Source organism: Coenobita brevimanus, chromosome 46 (assembly GCF_032717465.1).
Source record: "Coenobita brevimanus isolate Jiangsu-jjx chromosome 46, ASM3271746v2, whole genome shotgun sequence".
Lineage (NCBI taxonomy): Eukaryota > Metazoa > Arthropoda > Malacostraca > Decapoda > Coenobitidae > Coenobita > Coenobita brevimanus.
Genome location: NC_136999.1, coordinates 3,256,430 through 3,282,276, shown reverse-complemented (window position 1 = coordinate 3,282,276; position 25,847 = coordinate 3,256,430). Strand labels below are relative to the sequence as shown.

Below are 25,847 nucleotides of genomic sequence, written 5' to 3'. Positions count from 1 at the left end.
TCTCCATCCTTATTTCCTTCCATTCTCTTCTGTCTTTCTTTCCTTCATTCTTTCCTTGTCCTTCTGCCTACGAGTGACTTTACACTCCATCTTCTGTCTTTCTTTCCTTCATTCTTTCCTCTTCCTTCAGCCTGTGGGTGACTCTACACTGAGTGATATGCCAAATGGTTTCCTGTACACCAGGAAACCATTTACTACCCTGGGTGGTCCCCATATAACCAAATTTTGGCGCCTGGTGGCTTAGTGGGTAATTATTGTAATCCAATCGGATTGAGCCGGTGAAGGTTTATATCCAAGGAGTGGTTGGGGTTGATTGCTCATGTACTGCCACTCAGGGATGAGTGAGGCTGGTCACTCTCATCTTAAATGTCGGGACCAACTGCCTATCCCCGGGCTCCTACGCTCCTCATGGGGCAACGTCAGGTGGTACTCCTGAGAGGAATGGGAATGCTGGTGATAGGGAGAGCTGGAGCTCCTGTTTCACTACCTATCTAACCATCCCCCTTTGCTGACCTTTTCAGTGTGACAGTTACATGAAGAGTAGACCAGCATACTCTCCCAAACATTTCCTCTATCTTATGCACTACACCAAATGAAATTTACATTTCACACAAAGTATTCCACTACGTTACAGGGGTTGGCCACAGCAAGGGCATGCAGCCAGAAAACTTTGCCCCTGCTACCTAGTGGTGAACTTCTGGGGGTAGGCGTGACGGGGGTTCCGCCGGCATAGATCACGGGTCCAGGGCGAGATGGGGCTCAAGCCTGTGCTAGAGGGTACAGGGCATTGCGGTTCCCAGGCTGCCGCTTCCGCCCAATAGAGAGGGGCCCGAACCTGGGAGTAGCGCCCCTGGAGCCTGCCCTATCAGTGGGTGTATAATGGTGGGATAGTTGCAGTGCCAAGGCGCGCTTGGAGGGTGTCCCTGCAGCTGTCCTGGCAGGGTGCCCCGAGGCCACTACCACAGCCACTGGTAAGCTGGTGGGCTAGGGGTCCCAGATCCATTGCCTTGACCTGGGACTGTGCAGTGAGTGGGGCCTATGGTATGTCTATCCTCCTTTATTAATACTGACTATGACAAAACACAAGAATAAGTTTCAAAGCAAATCTGAGGACAGTAAATCACCCAGGGGGATGAAGGTGGGTTCATGGAATGTGGGAAGTTTGAGAGGAAGAGCGGGTGAAGTCATTAAAGCATTCAGTAGGAGGTAGGTGGACGTGGCATATTGGAAGGAAGTCTGGTACAGGGATGGATCAGCCAGAAAGATTGTTGGGAAGGACTGTTACTATACGTTGTTTTGGCAGGGGGGAAAAGACGGATATGGGGGTGTTGGTGTGATGGTTGCGCAGAAATGGGTGGAATATGTTATGAATGTTATGAGAGTAGGCGATAGGATATTGGTAGTGAAAATTCTATTTGGCAGAAAGATAGCTGCAATTACTCGTATATCGGCATATGCTCAAAAGGCAGGATTGGATGAAGCAGAGAAAGATAGATTTTGGGATGATTTAATACGTGTAGTAGGTGGCATGCGGGATGATGAGATAGTGGTTTTGGGAGGGGACTTAAATGGTCATGTAGGTGACGCAGCACAAGGTTATGAGGGAGTACAAGCAGGATGTGCGTATGGTATAAGGAGTTTGGGGAGGCAACAGACATGATTGTGTGCAACATATATTTTTGGAAAAGAGACAGTAGGTTAATTACATATGAGTCTGGGGGAAATAGCAGTCAGATAGATTATTTTCTGGTTAGGTGGGCTGATAGCAGGTTAGTGAGGGATGTTAAAGTTATAGGAAGTGAGGAATGTGTGCAGCAGCACAAACTATTGACTTGTGATATGGTGCTTAAAGAATGAGTGATGAAAAAGACTTATGTACGTAGGAGGAAAATAAGGAAGCTGAAAAAACAAGTAGTAAGGGATGCCTTTTATAGCAAGATGAGGAGAGTGGTGGCTAAACAGGGAGCTGTAGACAGAGGCGTTAATGAACAGAGCCCTCAAGAACAATTTCTTGAGAGTTACTTATGTAACATGCGGTTGGACAAGAGGACCACCAAGACATAGAGTAACTTGGTGGTGGGATGAGGGTGTAGAAGCTGCAGTTAAGGAGAAAAGAAGGCTCTTCCAGGAATGGAAGAAGGGTGGTAGCAGGGAGGAATACTAGGCTGCCAAGTGCAGGGCTAAAAGAGAGGTATACAGGGCAAAGTCTGGGTCACAGAGACTTTTACTTGATAACCTAAATCATGAGGAAAGAAAAAATATGATATTTAAGGTGGCAAATCAGATGAAGAGGGATAATCGGGATATTATAGGTGAGCAGTGTGTGAAGAATGATGAAGGAAGGGTAGTGGTGAACAGTGAGGATATTAAAGATGCATGGAGAAGGCATTATAGCCAGTTGCTGAATAAGGAGTTTGACTGGGACAGGGATGGTTTGGAGCCAGCAGATCCAGTGTTTGGCCCTTGGCCTTTGATTGATGCTGCTACTGTGAGTGAGGCAATAGGCAGGGTGAAGGTGGGGAAGGCAGGAGGTATGTCTAGGTTGACTGCCGAAATGTTGAAGGCCTCAGGAGATATACGGGTGAGGTTAGTCGCTGACCTGATAAATAGGATTATTTATGAGTGTGTTATCCCAGATGACTGGCTGAAGAGTGTAATTGTAAATGTGTATAAAAGGAAGGGTGATGCCCTGGAAAGAGGAAATTATAGAGGTATAAAGCTTTTAGATCAAATAATGAAAGTAATGAAGACAGTTTTAGAAGGTATGATTAGAGAAAGAGTGAATACTGATGAGATACAGTTTGGGTTTATGCCAGGTAGGGGGACCACTGATGCCATATTCACTGTTCGACAACTTCAGGAAAAATATATTGGCAGGAGAAGGGATCAGTATTTTGTTTTTGTTGATTTGGAAATGACCTTTGACAGAGTCCCTAGAGAGGTGGTGAAGTGAGCAATGAGAAAGCTTGGCTTGGAGGAGTGGCTGGTTAGGGTGGTTATGGTTATGTATGTGGGTGCTTGCACCCAGGTACGAGTGAATGGAGATTTGAGCGATGAGTTTTCTGTGAATGTTGGTATGCATCAGGGGTCAGTTCTGAGTTCCATGTTGTTTATCATGCTACTTGAGGCTCTCTCACGTGACTTTAGAAACGGACTCCCGAGGGAGATGCTGTATGCTGATGATTTGGTGTTGATTGCAGAGAACAAAAGAGAGGCGGAGGAAAGGTTTAGGAAGTGGAGAGATGGTATGGGGCACAAGGGCTTAAGGATAAATGCAGATAAAACAAAAGTGATGATATCTAAGGTTGGTGGCGGTACTATCAAAGACGAGGGAGAGTGGCCATGTGCAGTTTGCCACAGGACGTGGGAAATAATTCCATCTTGAGCGGTGTTTGTGATAAATGGATGCACAAGAGATGTAGTGGTATCAGAGGTAGACTGCGAGATAATGATGATTTTATGTGTACGGCGTGTCAGGGAGAGCAGGTGGAGATTGTCAGGCGTGAAAGGATTGAACTTGCTGGTGCATCTCTTGAGTGTATGGAAGAGTTTTGTTATTTGGGAGACATGTTGTGTGCAGGAGGTGGGGCTGGAGTTAGTTCTGTGGCTAGGGTGAGAAGTGGTTGGAAAAAGTTCAGGGAGCTCTTGTCTTTCCTGACATTGAGAGGACTCTCCCTACATGCTAAGGGGTCTTTGTATGCAGCATGTGTTAGGAGTGTAATGCTGTATGGTAGTGAGACCTGGGCAGTAAAGGAGGAGGATATTCGCCGGCTCAGACGTACGGAAATGACAATGGGGTGGATGTGTAGTGCGTCCCTGCATGCAAGGTCTGGGGGGGCTAGGTTTACGATGGAAGAGGAGAGAGGTAGGATGGGACTGGAGCGTATTGGTGTTGTGATGAGGAGAGGTAGATTGAGATGGTTTGGACAAGTGGAGAGGATGGGGGATGATAATTGGGTGAGGAAGGTGAGAAGCATTAATATTGCGGGTGGGGTTATGAGGGGTAGACTGAGAAAGACATGGGACGAGGTCATTGTGACCTCAAGGATATGGGACTGAACAGGGAGGCTGCAATGGATCGTGCAGCATGGAGAGCCACCATTAGGTGACCAAGGCCAATGCATGCAAGCATGTTGGAGCCTTAAAAAAAAAAAAAAAAAAAAAAAAAAAAAAAAAATAAGGCATTTTTCCTTAATGCATCTCATGCATTACAGTAAGTGAGGAATTACAATACAGCACTACAGGAATTCCTTTACAACTCACTAATGCATTAATGGCACTTTTTTTACCTTACATTCTGAACATTCTGAACTGATGACAGTATACTAACTGTCATCATTTAAAAAAAAAAAGCTAATCCCATGATGGGACATCCTCAGGCAAAATAAAAAGGTGGTTGAAGTTGGAAAACATCAGAAAGGATGCACACAGGAGGAGACTGAGATGGTTTGTCCATGTCAAGAGGAAGACTGAAACCATGGAATGAAGCAGTGTGTGCTGACCTCAGATCTACGGGTATTACTAGTGAGTTGGCACTGAACAAAAGTAGGAAGGGTACTACCAGGTTAATCCATCTGCCAGATGCTACATGAAAAACAAATGTAAAATCGCAAATGAAAAATGAAAGTATTATGAAAATAACACAAACTATCAACTACTCTTACAAGGGTTCGTTGGTGAAGTCAGGAGTGGAGGGGGGTTCCATGTTGTGAAGGTGGCTGTAAAGCACATCGAAGCAGTAGAAGCACATCTCCGGGCTCACTATCGGGGGAATCAGACCATTGCGTATCGTTCCATTGGCAGTGGGGGTTGAGCCATTGTGACAGCACACCTGAAAAGAAACAAATAAGCAATAAACACCTCTCTCTCTCTCTCTCTCTTCTCTATCTTGATAACTAAATCACTGCAACATCAAATACAAAAATAACAAAGCACAGGCTCCTATCCTTACCCTCTAGCAGCCAAATGCTACCATAAAGGTAAAGCATTGTTATGAAATTTCCTACTGCTGATTTACACATTTCCTCTTTAAATACAGTTCATTAGCTAATACCACTACTGAATTATGATACTACATTTATTTTTAAAAGGATTTTGTATAATTACCACAATTACAGTTTTATGAGTAGATCTGTGAATGACTACTTCAAACTAGGAATGGTTATTGATGAGTAGACAATTTTTTGTTAATGTACCTATTCTACAGTACAGGTTAAAGGGATTACAGTATTTAAAAACAAAATATCTGAATGTCAAATTAATCATACACTTGGTATTTCAGTAATACCTATATTCCAAGTTCAGATATTACTGGTTACAAAGGCATACTGATATTAAATCCAAAAAGCAGTATCAATTAAGTACTTAAACCCATGTTTAACACTTTCAATAAGATTTTCTTATTTTTATTCCTGCTGATATTAAACAATTTTATTTGGCTTACGCACGGTCTATCATAGTGAAGGAGTAAATGGACATGGCTCTGTCTCTTTCACTACGATAGGTCTTGCTATACTTGAATAAAACCATTTAGTTTTGCAAGGACTGAATAAAAATGATGTCACCTTACAGAATGGGTCAAGTATACAGACGTGTTATTCTCATAAAAAAAGCAATTCAGCATTAACCCTTTAACCGCGGGTGTCATTCCAGAATGACGTTGCAAAAACTGGACCAAACCGCGGGTGTCATTCTCGAATGTTTGTGAATATTTTGAATACCCCGCGTTTTTTCCGTGCGCCAATTGTTTCAAGGGAGAGTAGCTATTAAGTTCTTTCACTCCAGCCGACCCCCACCTCCCTCTTCCCCCCCCTGGGGCCCCACCTCCCACCCCCTGGGCCCCCCACCCCACCCCTGACCAAGCGCGCATCAGTATCTGTCCAGCTGTGTGAGTGACAACACATGTTGATGTGGCAGTGAAGTGCAGGCAATTACAGTGCCTTTTACCTGTCTCAGTGAACACAGAGTGGGTGTTTATCGTATGTGCAGTGTTCATATATGTTTATAGTATTATTATCAGAATGTGATTGGCATTTGGTAATGGTGTGTGAGCGAAAAATAGTGATTACAACACCGCTGATGTGGCAGTGAAGTGCAGGCAATTACAGTGCCTTTTACCTGCCTCAGTGAACACAGAGTGGGTGTTTATCGTATGTGCAGTGTTCATATATGTTTATAGTATTATTATCAGAATGAGGTTGGCATTTGGTAATGGTGTGTGAGCGAAAAATAGTGATTACAACACCGCTGATGTGGCAGTGAAGTGCAGGTAATTACAGTGCCTTTTACCTGCCTCAGTGAACACAGAGTGGGTGTTTATCGTATGTGCAGTGTTCATATATGTTTATAGTATTATTATCAGAATGAGGTTGGCATTTGGTAATGGTGTATCAGCGAAGGTAATGATGTGTGAGCGAAAAATAGTGATTTTACACCCCTCACTTCTAACGGCACTGCCCGTCCTGTGAAAGTCAACAAAGTCATGAAACCTACATCAATGGAAAGCTGAAGGTTAGTACTTTCTAATGGTACCTTATTTTTTTCTCTAGCTTTATTCTGTGCAGAGTTATTAAGGTTTAAAGGTTTGTTTACATTTGGCTGAAACCCCCGCGGGAGAGGACAGTCAGACCAAAACAATACCCGCGGTTAAAGGGTTAAACACTACAGACAAATGAATGGTGAAAAAGTAAATAGCCGGTTACGCTAAAAAAATAAAACAGTTATTGGACAGCAATGTCCTAATCATAGCTTTTTTGAACTGCACATCATTCTGGCCAGATTCTGAAGGGCACCAACAGTTTTGTTCTCCTGTTGCAGTTTAAACTGAAAGTAAAAGTACACATTAATTTATTTCCCCAACACATGCAGCAAAAAATAAACAAGGTTACATCAACTTCCTCAAGATGTCGAAGCTCTAGTCACAGTTGTGACCTTATGATAACACTTTAGAAACAGTACTAAGTGATGCAACATCCATCACCAAGCTCTGCACAAAATTAACCCCATTCTGAATTTCTACAAGTGGATATCAGTAGTTTACAAACTAAAAATTTTTTATTGCCTTCATCATCCACTCCATTCAACTCCCTATTAATGTGTAGGAGCCATTGGTCTGGCTACTTAGTCTTTACTTTTACAGTAACAGAGACCAGCTCAAAACCCTGAGCAGCATTGTTTGAACAATAACCTTTATCCATCCCACAGGCAAAAATTCTTATAGACCATATCCGTTCAGAGTGCCTCAACACACAAGACCACCAGGCCTCTATCTGATTATTTGGTTACTATCTGGCATATCAAATGCTCTACTGGGTTACAGAAAACCATTTAACTTATCACTCAGTATAGAGCCACCTGAAGGCAGCTCTACATCAACTGTGTCAAATGTAAGCATTCCCACCTACCAGTATCTCATTAATTACTGTAGTTAACTTTTACTGTAATTGTAAAACATAAACTTCCTTAGTTTTATGTTTGGAGCATATTTCATTGCCAGTTTCATTTAAATAACAAGTGCTTAAGTGCATCTGCATTTAGGGAGGACAGTTTAATCCTATGGTAATGTATTTCAATACAAAAAGGTCGCTATTAGTACCCAAGTGGTGACACAGGAGGGTGTAGCACCAATAGCTGACATGTGGAAAAACCAGTGGCCTCTATCAAATGGGAGGTAAACTGAGAACTGCTAAACATTTAAGGTAATATGCACTCTGTAGTACAGTAAATAGTTAACAATATCCATGAATGGTACATTACTTCCAAGCCACAAAAAAAACTCTAATGGTAGTCGTGCTTTAGTCCAGTTGCCAGTCTGCAGTAAACACTTTTTTTATCTTTAGCATGGTAGAAACATAAGCTAAAAACAATTACATAACAAAAATAAATGGCACTAAAAAAATATATATATATACTGTATGTATATATACCATATACATATATATATATATATATATATATATATATATATACACCCTATAAAAAAAGAATCGGGACCCCACGAGCTGATGCGTCTCGCAAAGACCATTGATACGCACCAGAACTCAGTTGGGGCTTCAAATTCCTTCGTGCGGTGTGGCATATTGTATCGTGCAGTAAGGGTCCCGATTCTTTTTTTATAGGGTGTACATACAGTAGATGCTCGATTAAATGAACTAATTCAGCCAACCCCCATTCCATTATCTCAAATTTTCCACTAAATCGAGTTCCATAACCAAGGCTCAATATAAAGGAAAATTTTCCGGTATTTCAGGCTAAATCCGCTAAATAATTGAAGACAACCCAAACCTAGTAAACTATGCTAACTCTCAATGCTACACACAGCAGTCTGAACCCATAATTAATACCCCCAGAAACGCATTATTGTGTAAGGAATTTCCTTAACAGAATTGCTTGATTTAACGGACTGTTTACCAGCCTTGGGTTTCCCCCCAAACCAAGTCCAAAACCCAACCAGATAAGCCCAAAAACAAGTTTAAAGCCAAACTAAATGGCTTAACAGCTGTTAAGGAAGCTAACCTAAGCCTAACACCTGTTAATTACTCACTAAAACCAACAAATAAAATCTGAAAATCGTTAAATATAAGTCTGGAATTGTTGAACATAGAGGATGGAAGTAATGAGAGTATAAGTGGCTGGGGAATGGCTGGGAGAAGGAGGGAGGTGAGAAGACAGGAAGAATTCAGTAGGACAGAAGTTGTGGAAGCAATGAAGAAAGTTAAATCGGGGAAAGCCCCAGGAATTGATGGAGTGTGTGGTGAATGCTGAAGCATGGGGGAGAGATAGTAGTAGAATGGATGTGGAAGATGTGCAGATTGGCCTGGGAGGAAGGTAGAGTCCTGGAGGATTGGAAGTCAGGTATAATTATTTCCTTGTACAAAGGAAAAGGGGAAAAAGAAGTGTGTGGTAATCATAGGGGCATTTGTCTTCTTAGTATAATAGGAAAAGTGTATGGTAGGATACTTATTGACAGAGTTAGAGAAAGAACAGAGAAATTAGTTGGAGAAGAACAGGGAGGCTTTAGGAAGGGAAGAGGTTGTGTAGATCAGATATTCATTCTTAGATCTTTAATGGAAAAGTTTCTAGAGAAGGGAATGAAGTTGTATGCAGCTTTCATGGATTTGGAGAAAGCATATGACGGGGTGGATAGACAAGGATTGTGGAAAGTGTTAAGAATATATGGAGTAGATGGGAAGTTGTTGAATGCTGTGAAGAGTATGTACGATGGTGCAAAGGCTGCAGTGCGTGTGGATGGTGAACTAAGTGAATTTTTCTCTTTGAAAGTTGGGCTGAAACAGGGATGTGTCATGTCTCCATGGTTGTTCAACCTGTACATGGATGGGGTAATAAAAGATGTACAAGGTAGGGTAGTGGATGCTGGAGTGGCCCTGGTGAGAGAGGATAGAGTTTGAAAACTCCCTGTACTGTTGTTTGCAGATGATGCTGTGTTGTTGAATGAAGACGAAGGGGAGCTGCAAGGCTTGGTGGATGAGTTTGGGAGAGTGTGTAAGAAACGGAATCTAAAGGTGAATGTAGGGAAGAGTAAAGTGATGGTCTTTGAGAGAGGTGAAGTCAGTGAATGTACAGCGAGGTTGGATGGTGAAGAATTGGAAAATGTGAGTACGTTTAAGTACTTGGGTAGTGTGATGAGTAAGGATGGAGGTTTGGAGGGTGAAGTGCTTGAAAGGGTACAGCAGGGAAGAAAGGTTGCTGGTTCTTTGAAAGCAGTGATAAGAAACAGGGAAGTGAGCATGGAAGTGAAAAAGTTACTACATGACAGTATTGTGATAGCAACTCTAACGTATGGAAATGAAGCTTGGACGTTGTTGGAAGGACACAAGTCAAGAGTGAGAGCAGTGGAAATAGGAGCCTGTGGAGTCACATGGAGAGACAGGCTGACGAATGAGGATATAAAGGAGCGTTGTGGTGTGGATGTGGATGTGATAGGAAGCATTATGAGGAACACACTGAGGTGGTTTGGCCATGTGGAGAGGATGGAGGGTGAAAGACTGACGAAGAGAGTGTATGTGAGTGAGGTGGAGGGGGGGAGAGGGAGGGGGAGGCCAAGGATGAGATGGAGGGATGGGGTGGAGAGGTATATGAGGGAGGGAGGTGTGAGTTGGGAGCAGGGGAGTGAAATGGCGGGGGACAGGGCGAATCAGAGGCGATTTGTTTGTGGCCACCCCAAACAGGATTGAGGCGTCTGGCAATAGATAGATAGATAGAAAAAAACCAAGCTTAGTAAACTGTACCCCAAACGGACAATGTTCACCCCATCTATGGCAATAACACATTAATGCAAGTCTAAAAACAGTTTATAAATCAACCTAAACACACAATTTTAGTCTACAATATCATTAAAATTGGTTTAAAAAAAAAAAAATCATTAAACCAGGGTTTGGCAATCATTAGGTGGGGTATGGTGGTATTTCTACCCCCATCATTAAGCCGAGGTATCACATCTAGGGGTATTGTATATCGAGGTATTACTGTACACTGATATACAATACCCTGCCTAACGATAGGGTTTTACCTAACCAATCAGATTATTAAACGGGGGTATGCCTGTATATATACAGTTCACTTGCACAGTGTGCAATCCACGACCTTGCGCACTGTGATTTTGCGTACTGTGAATATATAATCTTATGGGAAAAATAACATATGGGTGGGACCCCTCAAACCTTGACATTTTTTTAACCTCAGAGATATATCCTCTCCTCTATCCTTCTTTCTTCCATCATCTTCTGTCTTTCTTTCCTTCATTCTTTCCTCATCCTTCTGCCTAAGGGTGACTTTACACTCCCTCTTCTGACTTTCTTTCCTCCATTCTTTCCTCTTTGTTCTGCCTGTGGATGACTTTACACTGAGTGATAAGCCAAATGGTTTCCTGTACACCAGGAAACCATTTACTATGCTGGGTGGTAACCATATAACCAAATTTTGGTGCCCGGAAGTTTAGTGGGTAATTATGGTGCTCCAATCAGATTGAGCTGGTGAAGGTTTATATCCAAGGGATGGTTGGGGTTTATTGCTCACGTAATGCCACTCAAGGATGAATGAGGTTGGTCACTCTCATCTTAAATGTCAGGACCAACTTGCCTAACCCCGGGCTCCTACGCTCCTCATGGGGCAACTTAGGATTGGATAATGCATGGATGGATGGAAAATTTTGAAGACATATACTACGGATACAGCTAAAATAACAAAAATACAGTCGATCACCGTAAAAACAGTACACGACAGACCTGACGGGCTTAAATAGCAGGGAATCCAAAGTGTGGCAACACACTTAGTGTGCCCCTGCCGCCCCGGCCGCACCAAGCGTATTTAATGGTTGCAAGTGTTGTATTATTCCAGGCTTTGATGAAGAAATTTACAGCCTGTCAAATGTTATATTCCTTCCAGAATGCAGCAACAGTCATTATGGTGAGGGTTGCAGGTACAGTACGCCAGGTGCAGCAGGTGATTCAGGTGGGGGCTGTGGAGGTGGAGGGGAAGGCGGCAAGTGAGTAAGGCGGGGCCGTGGTGGTGGAGGGGATGGCGGTGGGCGAGTCGGGGGAGGTGGTGAGTGGAGGATCTTCCATCTCCTCGCTACTGCTCACATTTTCGGCAGTTTCCTTTATCTCTTTTTGCTTGTCTGTTTCATTCCTCATCTTGTTATGGACGTATTTATTGCAAATAACATAACTTGACATTCATGATATAACCGTTATTCAAGTGAATCCAAATGTTATTACAGAAACTGGGTATCTCTTCTAACTTACTGTTATTGCCGAAAACATTATTGTCAAAGTCGTTATTGGTTAGATCTTACTGTAGACTCCTCTTGAGCACCTTCCCAACGAGCCTCTAAGTCACAATGGGCGTGTCGTGCGAGAAGGGGGGTCGTGTAGTCACGGAAAATAGTAGTTCTGGGCCACTGTTTGCCTCTGCCTTGCATATTGTGGGCTAAACTTGCACATTCAAAGTTTTATGGGTATGATTTTTGGTCACTCGTGTACTATGCAATTCGCACACTGTGATCACGCAGACTTTGTGAGCAAACTGTGTATATATATACTGTATATATATATATATATATATATATATATATATATTTCACTCTCATCTTAAATACCGGGACCAACTGCTTAGCCTCGGGCTCCTACGCTCCTCATGGGGCAATGTAGGATTGGATGATGGATGGATGGATGGATGGATGGATGGATGGATGGATATATATATATATATATATATATATATATATATATATATATATATATATACATACATTAATCCCTTGATTATCCGGAGGGCCAATATCCGAACTGAATCCAGATGCTAAGATCTGGCTGTTCAAAACCATCATTCATACATTTTCCATTTTTTTCTGGACAAAATGCTTGCATCTGGGTGGAAATTATGGCTATGCGAACATTTTTGTCTGGATGGGACGTTTTTTCTCATGTTTTTTTAGGGCCATGGTGAATGCTTGCCTGTGGTTGATGGGTCTGGATGACCATAATTATTGCTTGGCTGTGGTTTACAGGTCTGCTCGACCAGACAGAGTAGTGTAAAACACCAGGATTGTACAATGTACTGTAGTGGCCTTTTACAATGGTTTTCAAAGTTATGTACAAAGGGGGTGGGGGGGCAGGGGAGAAGTCAACTATCCAGAGAAAGTCACTATCCAGACATGCCTTTGGCTCTATTACTTCGGATAATCAAAGGATTAGTGTACTGTATATATATATATATATATATATATATATATATATATATATATATATATATATATATATATATATATATATCCCTGGAAAAATGCATTTATATTATAGTACAAACAGACATTAGTATTCACTATATGAATCATTCTTATATACATCCACTTTACTTCAAATACCTGTACTGGACTAATAAACCTAGGTTAGTGGAATATGTACACATTCCAGACTGCACAACAAGGAACAAAAACACTAATGCCCCTCTTGTATGTGACACTGAAGTCTGTACCGTACAAAAACAGGTACTGTTAAGAACCGAGTACAAAATTAAGTATGGTTAAGAATCTGGTCAAAAAATAAAATAGGTACCATTAAGAAATCAATATCAAAAGAGGTAGTTATGAATTCAGCACCAAATTAGATACTGCTAAGGTATCTATTGGCATTGTGGTATAAGGTAATACACCAACCAGAGTAAAGACCTTGCCCTGTGCATGGAGAGAGGCTATACTTCTCTGGGAAGCCCTTGGCCCTGAGGCTAGAGGCTCGACTACTGTAGCCCAGACTGGAAAAGCCATAGGACACTACCTTACATCTACAGTATAGCAGCATTTTTATAGGACACCACCCTACATCTATAGCAGCATTTTTCTATCAAGTAAATAGTTGCCAAGGACAGAGGGTGGTCTCTATATAATCTAGACTAGGGCAGCCTAGCTTTGAATCCTCAAGGGGCACCAGATGGAATTTGTTTTTCTTTTACAATGTTACAATAAGTATGAGTCATTCTCCTACCTTCAACATTCTGCATTACACTAACCTAGCCTTGAGCCCCTACACCATGAAGGGGGTAATATTCAACTGATTGCTATTATTACATATACTAGAAGAGGAAAGATTTTAATTTTGAGGAAAGGAGTGATATCAAAGAACCAGAAAAAATTTACTGTTGCTACTTCTCACAATGAAGGAGTTTGACAATCTCCCTACATTCCTTCTGGGGTAATACCCTGTACAGAACTAACTGGGAAAAAAAAAAAATATCCTGTACAGAAAAGTTTCACTTAACTATGGGTGAGGGTTGTCTGAACAAGAAAGAGGAGAAGGAGGAGTTGTATGCTCCAGGAGTGAACACATCTTGAGGGGGGGGGGGGAATCCTGTTGTGTGATGCAGGATTAGCTATATTTGTAGTGCAGTGATTGCTATGGCCTATGGGGCCCATGCTTCCGGGGAACTAATGGTATTATAATCCCTTGGCATTTCTGATGTTCTTTACATCATATTTTCATGCAGCATTAAAGCAAAGATTCCTAATGCTTGCAGTGTGAGAGTCAAAATCTCTTTTTTCATGTTACATGCTTTGTGTCCTGTGAAAATGCTGTAAACTAAGTACAGCATTAAGTTTAAAACCTGAAGTGTGTTCTAAAGGTGTAGACTTCCAATCCCTTTACATCTGTTCATCAAAGAATTTTCTTCCTTAGGGCACACTGAAAAGACATGCCTAATCCTAAAGGGGTAAACATGACTATATATCATCATCATCATCATCAGCCGTTTGAGAATCCACTGCAGGACCAGCCTATCCCGACCAAAGTCGGGACGATACAGCCAATGTATCTCTACCAAGTGGCTTAGGCCGTCTTGTAGAGATTGTATGTATGGTAAGAAGTGCTTGTTAGTGTAATTGTCGTGTTGGAGTGACTTTGGATGTGTGTGTAGTCCGTGAACCAAGTGTAATTGGCCCGTGCAAGCTGACTGGGTGCAAGCATACTTTATAGTAAGCGACACTGGTTCAACCACAGCACCCCTGGTGTCCGCCAATGTAGTACGTGGCCGGGTGAACACTCCCAAAGTTTATTACCCTGGCGGGGCGCGAACCCTGGCTCACCCGTGTACGAAACGCACACTCTACCACTGTACCACAGAGGCTCCTGACTACATATATATATACAGTAATCCCTCTAATATCCGAACGCCCAATATCCGAACATCCCCACTAACCGGACATAATCCTCCTGGGATCCAATATTCCCCAAATGGGCCAAAAACCGCAAAAATTCGAAAAAAATCTGACTTTTTTTTTCCCTCCCATAATTTGAAATTCCCGCCTGGCGCCAAACAGCTGTTACACCATGGTCCCTTCACCCCTTCCTTCCTCCCCCTCCCCCCTCCCCTGTCAGGTTGCCATTTGGTATTTTTCATTACCAAGTGTGGGCCAATTTGGTAACGAAAAATTCGTTTGGTAATGAATTAGAATAATGCATTACCAAATGGATTTTTCACATGTATGAGGATACACAGGATGGAGATGGTGGATTGTTTGCTCTCTCTGATTAATCTGCTACCCTACATAGTGTGAAAATAATCAACATGGTGTTAGTTATAAGTAGAGTGATTACATGTATTTCCACTTGTATATATAATTAGTGAAGAATATATGCTAGCTTTACGAATTTGGTAATGAAAAGTTATATTTGACAATGAAAGTTGAGGAGATTGGTAATGTGGCTGTTGCGATCTGGCAACTCTGTTACCCCACCAACATCAACAGTCACAGCTTAACTCCGATGGAGAGCAGATACTCATAACAGTGCAAGCCACAGGTGCTTGTTTTTTGTGAATAAACAGTGAATAAACTGCAATACCTTGCCACTAGAACACACGGGAATTTACAGTGTTGTGCAGTGTTAAGAAATTAGAATTTAGAGTGCAGAGGATTAACTGTGGACTGCAAACTGGCAGTTCAAACCAGTCCAAGAGCAAGGGACTTGTAAGTACCCAGAATGTTTAATATTGTATAAACTCACCTCTAAAACCTCATTTTATGGTTCTTTTGCATTTATTTCAGTCTTTTATGTCCCTTATTGGTGTGATTTGGGTCTTAAATAGGTGCAATGCATGTCCAGAGGGAGTTGTATAGGTGTTTTTCAGAGTTAGGGTCCATAAGTACAAGTCCATAAGCTGGGGCCCAATATCCGGACAGGACCACTATCCGGACCTGCCTATGGCTCTATTGATCCGGATATTGGAGGGGTTACTGTATATATATATATATATATATATATATATATATATATATATATACTCATATACAGTATTTATAATAACTGTAATAATAATAATAATAAGATTAAATGGTGGTTGGATGATGATGATGATGATGATGATGATGATGATAATAATAATAAAAATAATCCTCACCCTACCCTAGGGTGGGAATGGAGGTCCGGATGATGATGATGATGATGATGATGATGATGATGATGATAATAATCCATCCATCCATCCATCATCCAATCCTACATTGCCTCATGAGGAGGTAGGAGCCCGGGGATAGGCAATTGGTCCTGACATTTAAGATGAGAGTGACCAGCCACACTCATCCCTGAGTGGCATTACATGAGCAATCAACCCCAACCATCCCTTGGATATAAACCTTCACTGGCTCAATCCGATTGGAAAGGAATAATTACCCACTAAACCACCAGGCGCCAAAATCTGGTTATATGGTTACCACCCAGTGTAGTAAATGGTTTCCTGGTGCACAGGAAACCATTTGGCTTGTCACTCAGTGTAGAGTCACCCACAGGCTGAAGCAAGTGGAAAGAATGAAGGAAAGAAAGACAGAAGAGGGAGTGTAAAGTCACCCATAGGCAGAAGAATGAATGAATGAATCAATCAATCAATACTGTATCATAAACGACCTACAACCCATTATGGGATAAGAGTGCATGTATACTCTGTCTCCTGAATACCAAATGAAATTTACTGAATAGCCACTGATATACTCAATGAAAGAATGAATAATGATGCTTGTTTTTATGATCATTTACGAATAAACGAACAGAATAGCACTACTGCATACATCTAATCAGACCTCATCTACTTTTGAAGTTGAATGGAAAAATTATTAAAGAAGCTGAAGCAGTCTATGTTAAGCTTAAACAATGTTAAGCTTAAACAAACAATATGAATACAGTACTGTAAGATACATTTTTTTGGATAAAAATAGAACAATACCTAATAAATACAGTATGCTTCTAAATACTCCGTGTATGATTCATCTACCAGTTTTTGTGAATACTGTACCTTACTAAAACTGAACACTATAGGTCTATGTCTAATGCACTGGATATCAAAATAAAAATTGTAACAGACAATGCCATAAAATGTGCTCCAAGAAATAGAAGTCTGAGGCTTGGGCACTACAATCCAACATATATGAGAGTAGATGATAAGTCTATCCTCCCCTTAGTGGTGCTGGAGAAGGACTCCTTCACTTAGAGGCACAGATTTAGCCAGACAGCTCCACTGGTCTGTTATACATGTGTCCCTTGAGTCCCTCTCTAAACCCATGAAGAGGATGGTGGACTGCAGAACAACAACTTTAGCCTGCAGTCCACCCAGTTCATATTTAGATGAGTCTGGGGCCTCAACAACAACTCTCCTTGGTACTGAAATAATTCCAGTCAAATCCTGGGGATGGAACCTAAGTGCATGGCAAGGGTATCACTCCAAATGGGATATTAAAATAATTACAGCCCTACAATGGCTGGCTGGTTAGCATCGCTACTGCGAAGTTGCTGGCCCGTTAGTGTCAGGGTTCGAATCCTGGTATGGGAAGCTGGGGTCACTTGACTCAGGAGTCCATCCACCCTTTGTGGGTTGGTAGATAAAATGAGTACCTAGGGTAACACCTAGGGGAGGTAACTGTGGTGACCTGGATGATGCAGTGGCCTTGTATCCCAGGTTATTGGGTGAATAACCCACTACAGACTCAAAGGCCTATGTTACAGAGATGAGCACTGTGGCTAAGTGCTTCATGGCGTATGCTCCCATCTTTACCTTTTTACCTTTACAGCTGGTTTGCTTTTATCTGATGATGCCTGGTCACTCCAACAGCTTGAATACTAAGTAGTGGGTGAAATTTCAAGAATCTTTGTTATGAAGTACAAATGAGTCTCCTTGATTACTAGTCAAATTTACCATCCAACCTGACTACAGTTGGTCATCAACTGAGCTGAAAAGAGTTTACAGATCTTTGTGAGGTTAGAACAAGCTAAAATACCAGTGGAACAAAGCAATTAGTTCATGACACTTAAAAATAAATGAATAAATATCAATAAAAAAAATAATACAAAAAAGGCAGTATTCCAGCAAGTTTACTGTGTCAAGAGTTACGGAAAAGAAACCTAAGACCATGTAACCAATTCTTTGTAAGATATAACTAGATTACTGGTAATTCTGTTAAATCTGTATCACTCCCAGTTTTGAACAGTGTAACATTCTAGTGTTCTACCATTATCTAAGGCCAGCTTGAGGTTATGCTGATACTAAAGATTAATGTTGATAATTTTAAATCTTTAAATTTCATAATCATGAACGTGTGCACAAACAACTATTCTTTCATTTACATTACAGTGCATAAAAGGAAATATAGCACGTCACTGGAATGTAAGATAAACTAATATCATAACTGCCCCACAGCACACCAACGCTATCTGACTGTGTTTCATGCATATCTAGGGGTTACTCTTGATAAGGGCTGTATGGGATAATTTTAACAAAACTCAAAACTGCACCTAACGAAATTTTACCCTGCCTAACAATGTTCTGATGTTTCATTCACTACCTACAACTTCTTTTTTTTTTTTTTATAGTGACACCAACCTAGCTTTCTCCACCTTTACTCTGTCAAAACACAACACGTCAGTATCTTGGCAACGGAAGTTAAACAGTACAAGCACAGTACTGTACCCCTAATTATTTGAGATACCGTACATTTGGCATTCTTCCGCCAGTTACAATGACCAGCAGCCAAGGGGTTCTCCAATAATTAACTATGGTGCAATGAAACTTCTAAGATGAGACATGTGCATATGTGCAGCAGAGTTTATATCAAGGTTATGTAGCCAACAGACTACTGATATAATAACAGCATATGGTGTACTGGAAGTGCCTAAGTGATTAGTGAATGCACTAGTTTATTTTTGTCTACAACCAGGAAATTTACTGTACAGGGATTCTATGATTTCCTTGTTTTACTAAAAATTAAAATAACTTGCACAAAATATCGCATCCTCAGTACATTCTTCTCACACCAAATCATATCAACTCACATTCTATCCAGTCCTTATCAGACCACTGTGTCAGGGAGATTATTAAACTTATAAGCTATCACATGGACATCATGGATCACCTGTAACTGCAATACAACACAATAATACTCAAAATAATAAGTGATCAGTAATGAACAAAAGTACAACTTTACATACAGCTATATTACTTCAAAAATATATGCAAAAAAAAATTAATTTAGCAACAATGTATTTAAAATAACAGAGTTTGATTTAAAAGTAATTTAAAGCATATCATACTAAACAGTAGTGTATGATGATTTACATTTAACAGTTATGTTTTTTAAGTAATGCTTTAAACTTAAATAAATCCCTTAACAAAGCATCACTACATCTACATTACTGTTTACAGAGGATACATGATACTGACTGTACATCGGAGTTTTCACTAAAATATGCAATAGGAAACACAGCTGCATCGATGAGTGGCAGACACAATTATTAACGTTCTGTGTTTTATATAAAATTTCTCACTAATGGCAAAAAAAAAAAAAAAAAAAAATTCTAATACTGGGACAAACTTATTCAAAGAATTTCAGGCTACTTGTCTTCAGCTGTTATTCCAACCCACACAATCGTAACTGTACAGAGGTAATTTATGATCAGTAATTAAAGAAGCTTGGAAGTATTAGAAAGCTCAGCAAAGAGCAATTTTTAAAGGCAACATTAAACTCACTGCACGACTGCGGGAAGACGTGGGGTTCAAATGTCCATAAGGATACCCGCATTTTTGTCCCTTGGTGGTGCTGGCGTGGGTACAGTGCCTTAATGACGCACGCAGAGGTTGTTGTTCAATCCCCGACTGGCTGTCCCTTGCCATCTGATCACAGTGTGGAAAAAGAATTTCTGTCAGTGTGAGAAGCTAGGGAGATCCACGGATTTTTCAGTGGGTTTTTTCGTTGCTTCTAAACGATCAAAATCCCATCCTTAGGCAAGAAAAAAAATTAAGATGACGATGATGATTTTTCATTGTTCTCCATGGCAATAATTAACTACAATTTACTGAGGCACTTTGCAAACATGGAAAGCAAAGAAGTTAAGGGAGCAAACAGACGTATAATTTTAACCACAGTCAACCTTCCTTACAAAGAACTGTATTAGTTACCACAAAGAAATTGGAAGAAACAACACATACTGTACAGTACATATACACAGTATAATGTGAGAAGCAGCAACACAGATACTGCATAATATACCTGTATATTACTGTGTAAGTACTGTGCTAAGATTAAAAACAAGACCATACTTGGGAGGTAATTTCTGTTTTAGTAAGAGTGCCTACCAACCTATTACAAATTTACCATTTGTGTATGGTAGCCAACTGTGAGTGTTCTGTCATTTTGGTGCAATGTGCTCGTGCTGTGTTAGATTACCAATCAAGCAAACCGGACAAGGTTTCTTCAGGTACAGTAAAAAAACATGCTAGAAAAACCAATACAAACCTGAAAAATGTGAAACACATAAACATGTTAAAATATATACCGTACTGTATATACTATATAGATACCGCTATACTATATCTCCTTGATGTACAGTACCTCATACAATATTACAGCTTATCAAGACAACAAGCACATTAACCAGACCAGAGGGCACAGCTGTTGTTATGATATGTAGCACTACGCTTTGATGTCAGCACGGGAAATACCAGTACTGTACCATTAAAACGACATTAATCCCCCTTAACCTTTTCAATTTGGTCATGCTGTCTGCTACCATACAATAATATTCAACACAGAAATGGCCTCTCATAATGAGTGGTTTGTTAAGTATCTAACACCCTCCAGTTCCAAAAGTCTATCCTAAGCTGAATTAGTAAGGAAATGGCAAAAATAAAGTGAAATTAACAGGCTCAATGGCACAACTTTCTACAAGTGCTGTCAACCCTTCCTTACTGTGACTCATCCTATATTTATTGCTGCTACCTCCATATTATTTCATTTGATTTAGGAGACAACCCTATGAGTTCAAGAAGGCTATAGCTAATATTTGCAGATCAGAAAGTAACTCTTGAGCAGACTATAATCATCAGAGCATAGCAAGAAATCATCACACTGTACAGGTCAGTCTTCAGCCCCTTGTTATTCATCATGGTGCTTGAAGCTCTCTTATATGACTTCAAAAATGGACTCCCATGTGAGATGTTGTATGCTGATGATTTGGTGTTGATTGCAGCGAATGAAAGGGAGGAGGAAGAAAGATTTATGAAGTGCAGAGATGGCATGGTGCAAAAGGACTTGAAAGTTAATGCAGATAATCAAAAGTGATGGCACCTAGGGATGGTGGTGGTACTGTCAAAGAAGAGGAGAGTGGACATATGCAGTTTGCCACAAGGGCATGGGAAGTACCGGTAATTCCATCTTATGCAGTGTTTGTGAGAAGTGGGTGCATAAGAGATGCAGAGGCATTAGATGCAGACTGCAAGAAAATGCTGATTTCATGCACGCGGTGTATTGGGGAAAGCATGGGGCGATTGTCAGATGTGAAAGGATTGACCTTGCTTGTGAGTCTGTCAAGTGTGTGTATGAGTTTTCTTATTTGGGAAGCATGTTATGTGCTGGAGGTGGGGCTGAAGCTAGCTCTGTCGCTTGACTGAGGAGTGTTTGGAAGAAGTTCAAGGACCTGTTGCTTTTCCTGACATTGAGAGGGCTCTCCCTTCATGCTAAGGGATCTTTTTATGTGGCATGTGTTAGGAGTGTAACGCTGTATAGTAGTGAGACCTGGGACGTAAAGGAAGAGGATATCCACAGGCTCAAACGTACAGAAATGACAGTGATTAGGTGAATGTGCAGTGTGTCCCTGAATGCAAGGCCTGGGGGTGCTAGGTTTACAATGGAAGAGCTACAAGGTGGGACGAGACTGGAGTGTGTTGGTGTTGTGATGAAGAGAGGTAGATTGAGATGATCTGGGCAAGTGGAGAGGGTGGGGGATGGCAACTGTGTACAGAAGTGGGAGCTGTTAATGATGGGAATACGGTTGCGAGAGGCAGACCAAAAAAGACCTGGAACGAGGTCAATGAGTGTGACCTCAAGGATAAGGGCCTCAATAGGGAAGCTGTTTAAGATCAAGCGGCATGGAAAGCCACCATTAGGTAAACAAGGCTAATGCATCCATGCATGTTGGAGCCTTTATAAATGAAACAAAATGAATGTAGACATAAACCTAAAATATACATGAACTACTGCTGTACCAAGATACAGCAACAACACTGGAGTTATTATGTATAGGCTAAAATGAAATGTAAAGTACGTATTGATACAACCATCTCAGCTCCCAACTTTTGACTCCAGCAGCACAACATGTTTCACTTCATTCTTACTGTCACCAAATCATCTTATTTAGCTTGGAAGAGACTTTTCAAACTAGAAAGGGTTACCTGGTACTGTACATAAAACCAGGAGAGACTGGAGAAGTCAGGGAGAAAGACTTGAAAGTCAAGAAGCTGAGGATCAAAGAAATGGTAGATGAATATAGGACGAAAGTATGGAAGGAGTTCGAATCTATGAACTGGAATGAAATGGATCTGGACAGCCTATGGAATGGATATTGCGAATGCTTAGTTAGGAATGTTAAAGTGCTGTGTGGTGTGGCAAGAGTAACAACAAAGAAGAAAGGTACAGCATGGTGGGATGAAGAGGTTAAGAGAGCAGTGGAGGAAAAGAGGAAGAAGTGGCTAGAGTGGTAACAGGACTGGGTGCCAGGAAAAGTGACACTCACACAGATGAAGAATGCTGTGAAGTGCTGACTGAGGTTGATGAGGTCTATGGATAGATGATTAAGTGTAGTGGAGAGAGCAGAATGAGGTGCTTGTTGGAGATATGTAAGAAGGCATGGATGAGTAAAACTGTGCCAGTAGAGTGGAAAAAGGCTGTGATTGTACCCCTGTACAAAAATAAAGGTCAGCGAAGAGAGTTCAAGAATTATCGTGGCATAAGCTTATTGAGTGTGGTAGGGAAGGTATATGGAAGAATTATTATACAGAATATAGGAGAGATATCAGAAGTCCTGGAGAGTGATGACCACGGTGGCTTTAGGAGTGGCAAAGGATGTGTGGATCAAATATGTGCAGTAAGACAAATAGTGGAGAAGGCTTGTGAGAATGATTATAAGGTGTTTATGGCATTCATGGATCTAGAAAACGCACATGACAAACTGGACAGAGAAGGATTGTGGAAAGTTTTGCACGTGTACAGAGTAGATGGTAAGCTGCTAGGTGCCGTCAAGAGTTTTTATGATGGCAGTGAAGCATGTGTAAGGGTTAATGGACATCTAAATGAATGGTTCAAAAACAGTGTGGGTGTGAGACAAGGTTGTGTCATGTCCCCATGGTTGCTCAATATATACCAGTACCTGTATATGGATGGGGTGGTGAGAGAAGTAAAAACACAAGTAATGGAGATAGGGATGGTGTTGGTAATGAATGGTGATGGATGCAATATCTCAAATTTGTTGTATGCTGATGATGCAGTACTGCTTGCAAATACCGGACAAGAACTTGGTAGGCTAGTGCAGAGTTTTGCTGAGGTCTGTGAGCATCGTGCCTTGAGAGTAAATGTAGAAAAGAGTAAAGTGATGGTTACTGAGTGAGAAGGTGACTCCCAGTGTGATGCTGCAATGAATGGAGAGAGAGACTGGAATTGGTGAGAGAGTTCAAATACCTGGGTAAAGTGACAGAAAAGAGAGGAAAATGTGCAAAAGAAGTTGACAGTAGAGTGACACAGGGAAGAAGGGTAGCTGGCGCAATGAAGGCCTTGTTAACAAACAGAGGCTTGGGTGTTGCTGCTGCACAAGGCTTACATGAAGGAGTGTTGGTGCCAACCTTAACATATGGATGTGAGACTATGGTGTGGCATGCAAATGAAAAGTCAAGAGTAAGAGCAGTGGAGATGGGACTGCTGAGGAATGTATATGGAGTACACAGGGTGGATAGGATACAAAATAATGTGATTCGTGAATGATATGGAGTGAGGAAGTCAGTGGACACCAGAATCGAAGACAGTGTACTGAGATGGTATTGTCATGTGGAGAGAATGGATAACAACAGACTGGCGAAAAAGGTATATCTGAGCGAATTTGAGGGAGGGAGGAGGCAAAGTTGGCCAAGGAGAAGGTGGAGAGATATAGTGGATGAGTGTGTGAGGAAGAGAGGTATGGAAACCAGTGAGGCTAGGGAACTGACAAGAAAGTAAGCTGGCTTGATGAATGTTGTGAGAAGACGTGCATGATCTGGGATTTGGAACCCCTTTTTAACGTGGCTGCGTCCGGACTGACTCAATCGGATACGTTTAGCCTATGTGAAGCTACAGGACGTGGTGAATGTTTTTGATACAGCCAGGATTCCGGGGGCTTGAATAATGAGTGAATGGAAGTGTGGCCCACTGGACTGGGCAAATTTGCGTTGTCTGGACACTGCTACTCCTCACTCTGCCCTAGGGTGGGAAAGAAGGTCTGGATGATGATGATACTATATTGTGATGAAGGTCATGCCTTCACTCTCTTACTATATATATATATATTTAAAAGATCTAGGAAATGGTGTAGTTCAGTTCAGTAACTGCCATACTACTTATTCAACTAATCTTCTGCAATCCTATTTCTTCTCAGACAGCTCTAGAATCTAGACTGTTACCAATACCTAAGATGAAGGTTAGCTAGCATATACAGTTTGGTAATGTACATAGCTATCTTGAGCAATGCATAATTAAACAATCAAATCAATCCTACCACATCAGTAATCTAAATACCATACTGTAACTGACTGTTCTTTCCTTGACTGAGTTTTAAAAAGCTGTTTTCCATTTGCATGAAGTCTGGTTGCCTACAATGTTTATATCATTACACTGCAACTAAAACTTTCTAACTCCAATACCTGCTATAATAACTATAAAATTTACCTAAAATTCAATGGTTAAATGAATGCTAAATCAAGAAAGACCAAATATAAATTACCTACATGCTGTATTAATCCAGCCCTTTCACTCTATGTCTGTCAAAAAGAAATATTTCTCTGTGAAAATGATGAAATGAAGTTTCCAGCTTTGAAAAATCTAATAACAAAACAAAAACTCAGTTCAATACAATAATGTGTCATTCTCTCTATAAAAGTTAAAGTTTTCCCTAAATTCTGGTCACAGATTTGCAATAGCTGCCCCCAAAACTGATCAACTGAATGCCACATGCAAAGTGAACATCCCACAACACAATCCCTTACATATACTTAAGGATCAATGGACAACATAAAACCCCCATTTTAAGCTATTTTAAGCTGGTATCTTGACCCACTCCCTTGCTGCACCAGGAACAAAGGAACACTGAAATACATGATCAAATTGCACATGCCCACAAAACCCAAACTACTGCCCTTTAGAGTTCATACAAGCATAAATTTTTTTTAAATATAATTACTGTGCTCAAATGAAGATGCACACAACTCCATAGTTTCTTTAACCTTGACACACTGACAGCATAACCTATATACTGAGCTGAATATTTAGGTCTTGTGCTCGCACTCACTTTTTTCTTATTGAAATTCACCACAATTTAAATGGTCATACGGCATAAATAAAATCACTAGGAAGTAGCACTCAGCTTCCTCCTTCGAATCCTTCACTCATCAGTTCTCCTACAAGACAAATAAGGGAATGCCCTCGAACATCAATTCCATGTCTTGTGAATATTGTACCTGAGGGCCGCCATTGAGCTTGGGTTTCTTGGTCCCACAACACCCGGCGGACATGGTGGTGGATGGTGGGTGGATCTTGGGTGGATGAGATGTAATTGAGAGATGGTGGATGAGTTCAAAGGGATGGGTGAAGCAGTATCGTTTCTCCTTCGCAAGGCTACCTCCTCTCTCTCTCAGCACAGCAAGAATCACTCACAGCTGATCTGGCCGCGTTCACTTCCTCCAATATAAATATTGCCATTGTTCCCTCTAGGATTATATTTTGTCAAAGGATTCGTTACCAAATCTTCAATTTCTAATTATGAAACCCCTTCAAACTTCCA

General features: G+C 41.0%; 1 protein-coding gene across 1 annotated transcript in view; it reads right to left on the bottom strand.

Moving 5' to 3' along the window:
• The window catches only part of LOC145398619 (uncharacterized protein CG5902), a 39,986-nt gene extending 14,408 nt beyond the window's left edge, over window positions 1–25,578 (bottom strand). The window contains exons 1-3 of the mRNA XM_080271433.1: window positions 25,525–25,578; window positions 19,519–19,662; window positions 4,665–4,831 (exon numbers count right to left, since the gene is read on the bottom strand). Coding sequence (XP_080127559.1) covers window positions 4,665–4,831; window positions 19,519–19,662; window positions 25,525–25,578 — 365 coding nt within the window. The remainder of the gene's footprint in view (window positions 1–4,664; window positions 4,832–19,518; window positions 19,663–25,524) is intronic.
• Between the last annotated feature and the right edge of the window lie 269 nt (window positions 25,579–25,847).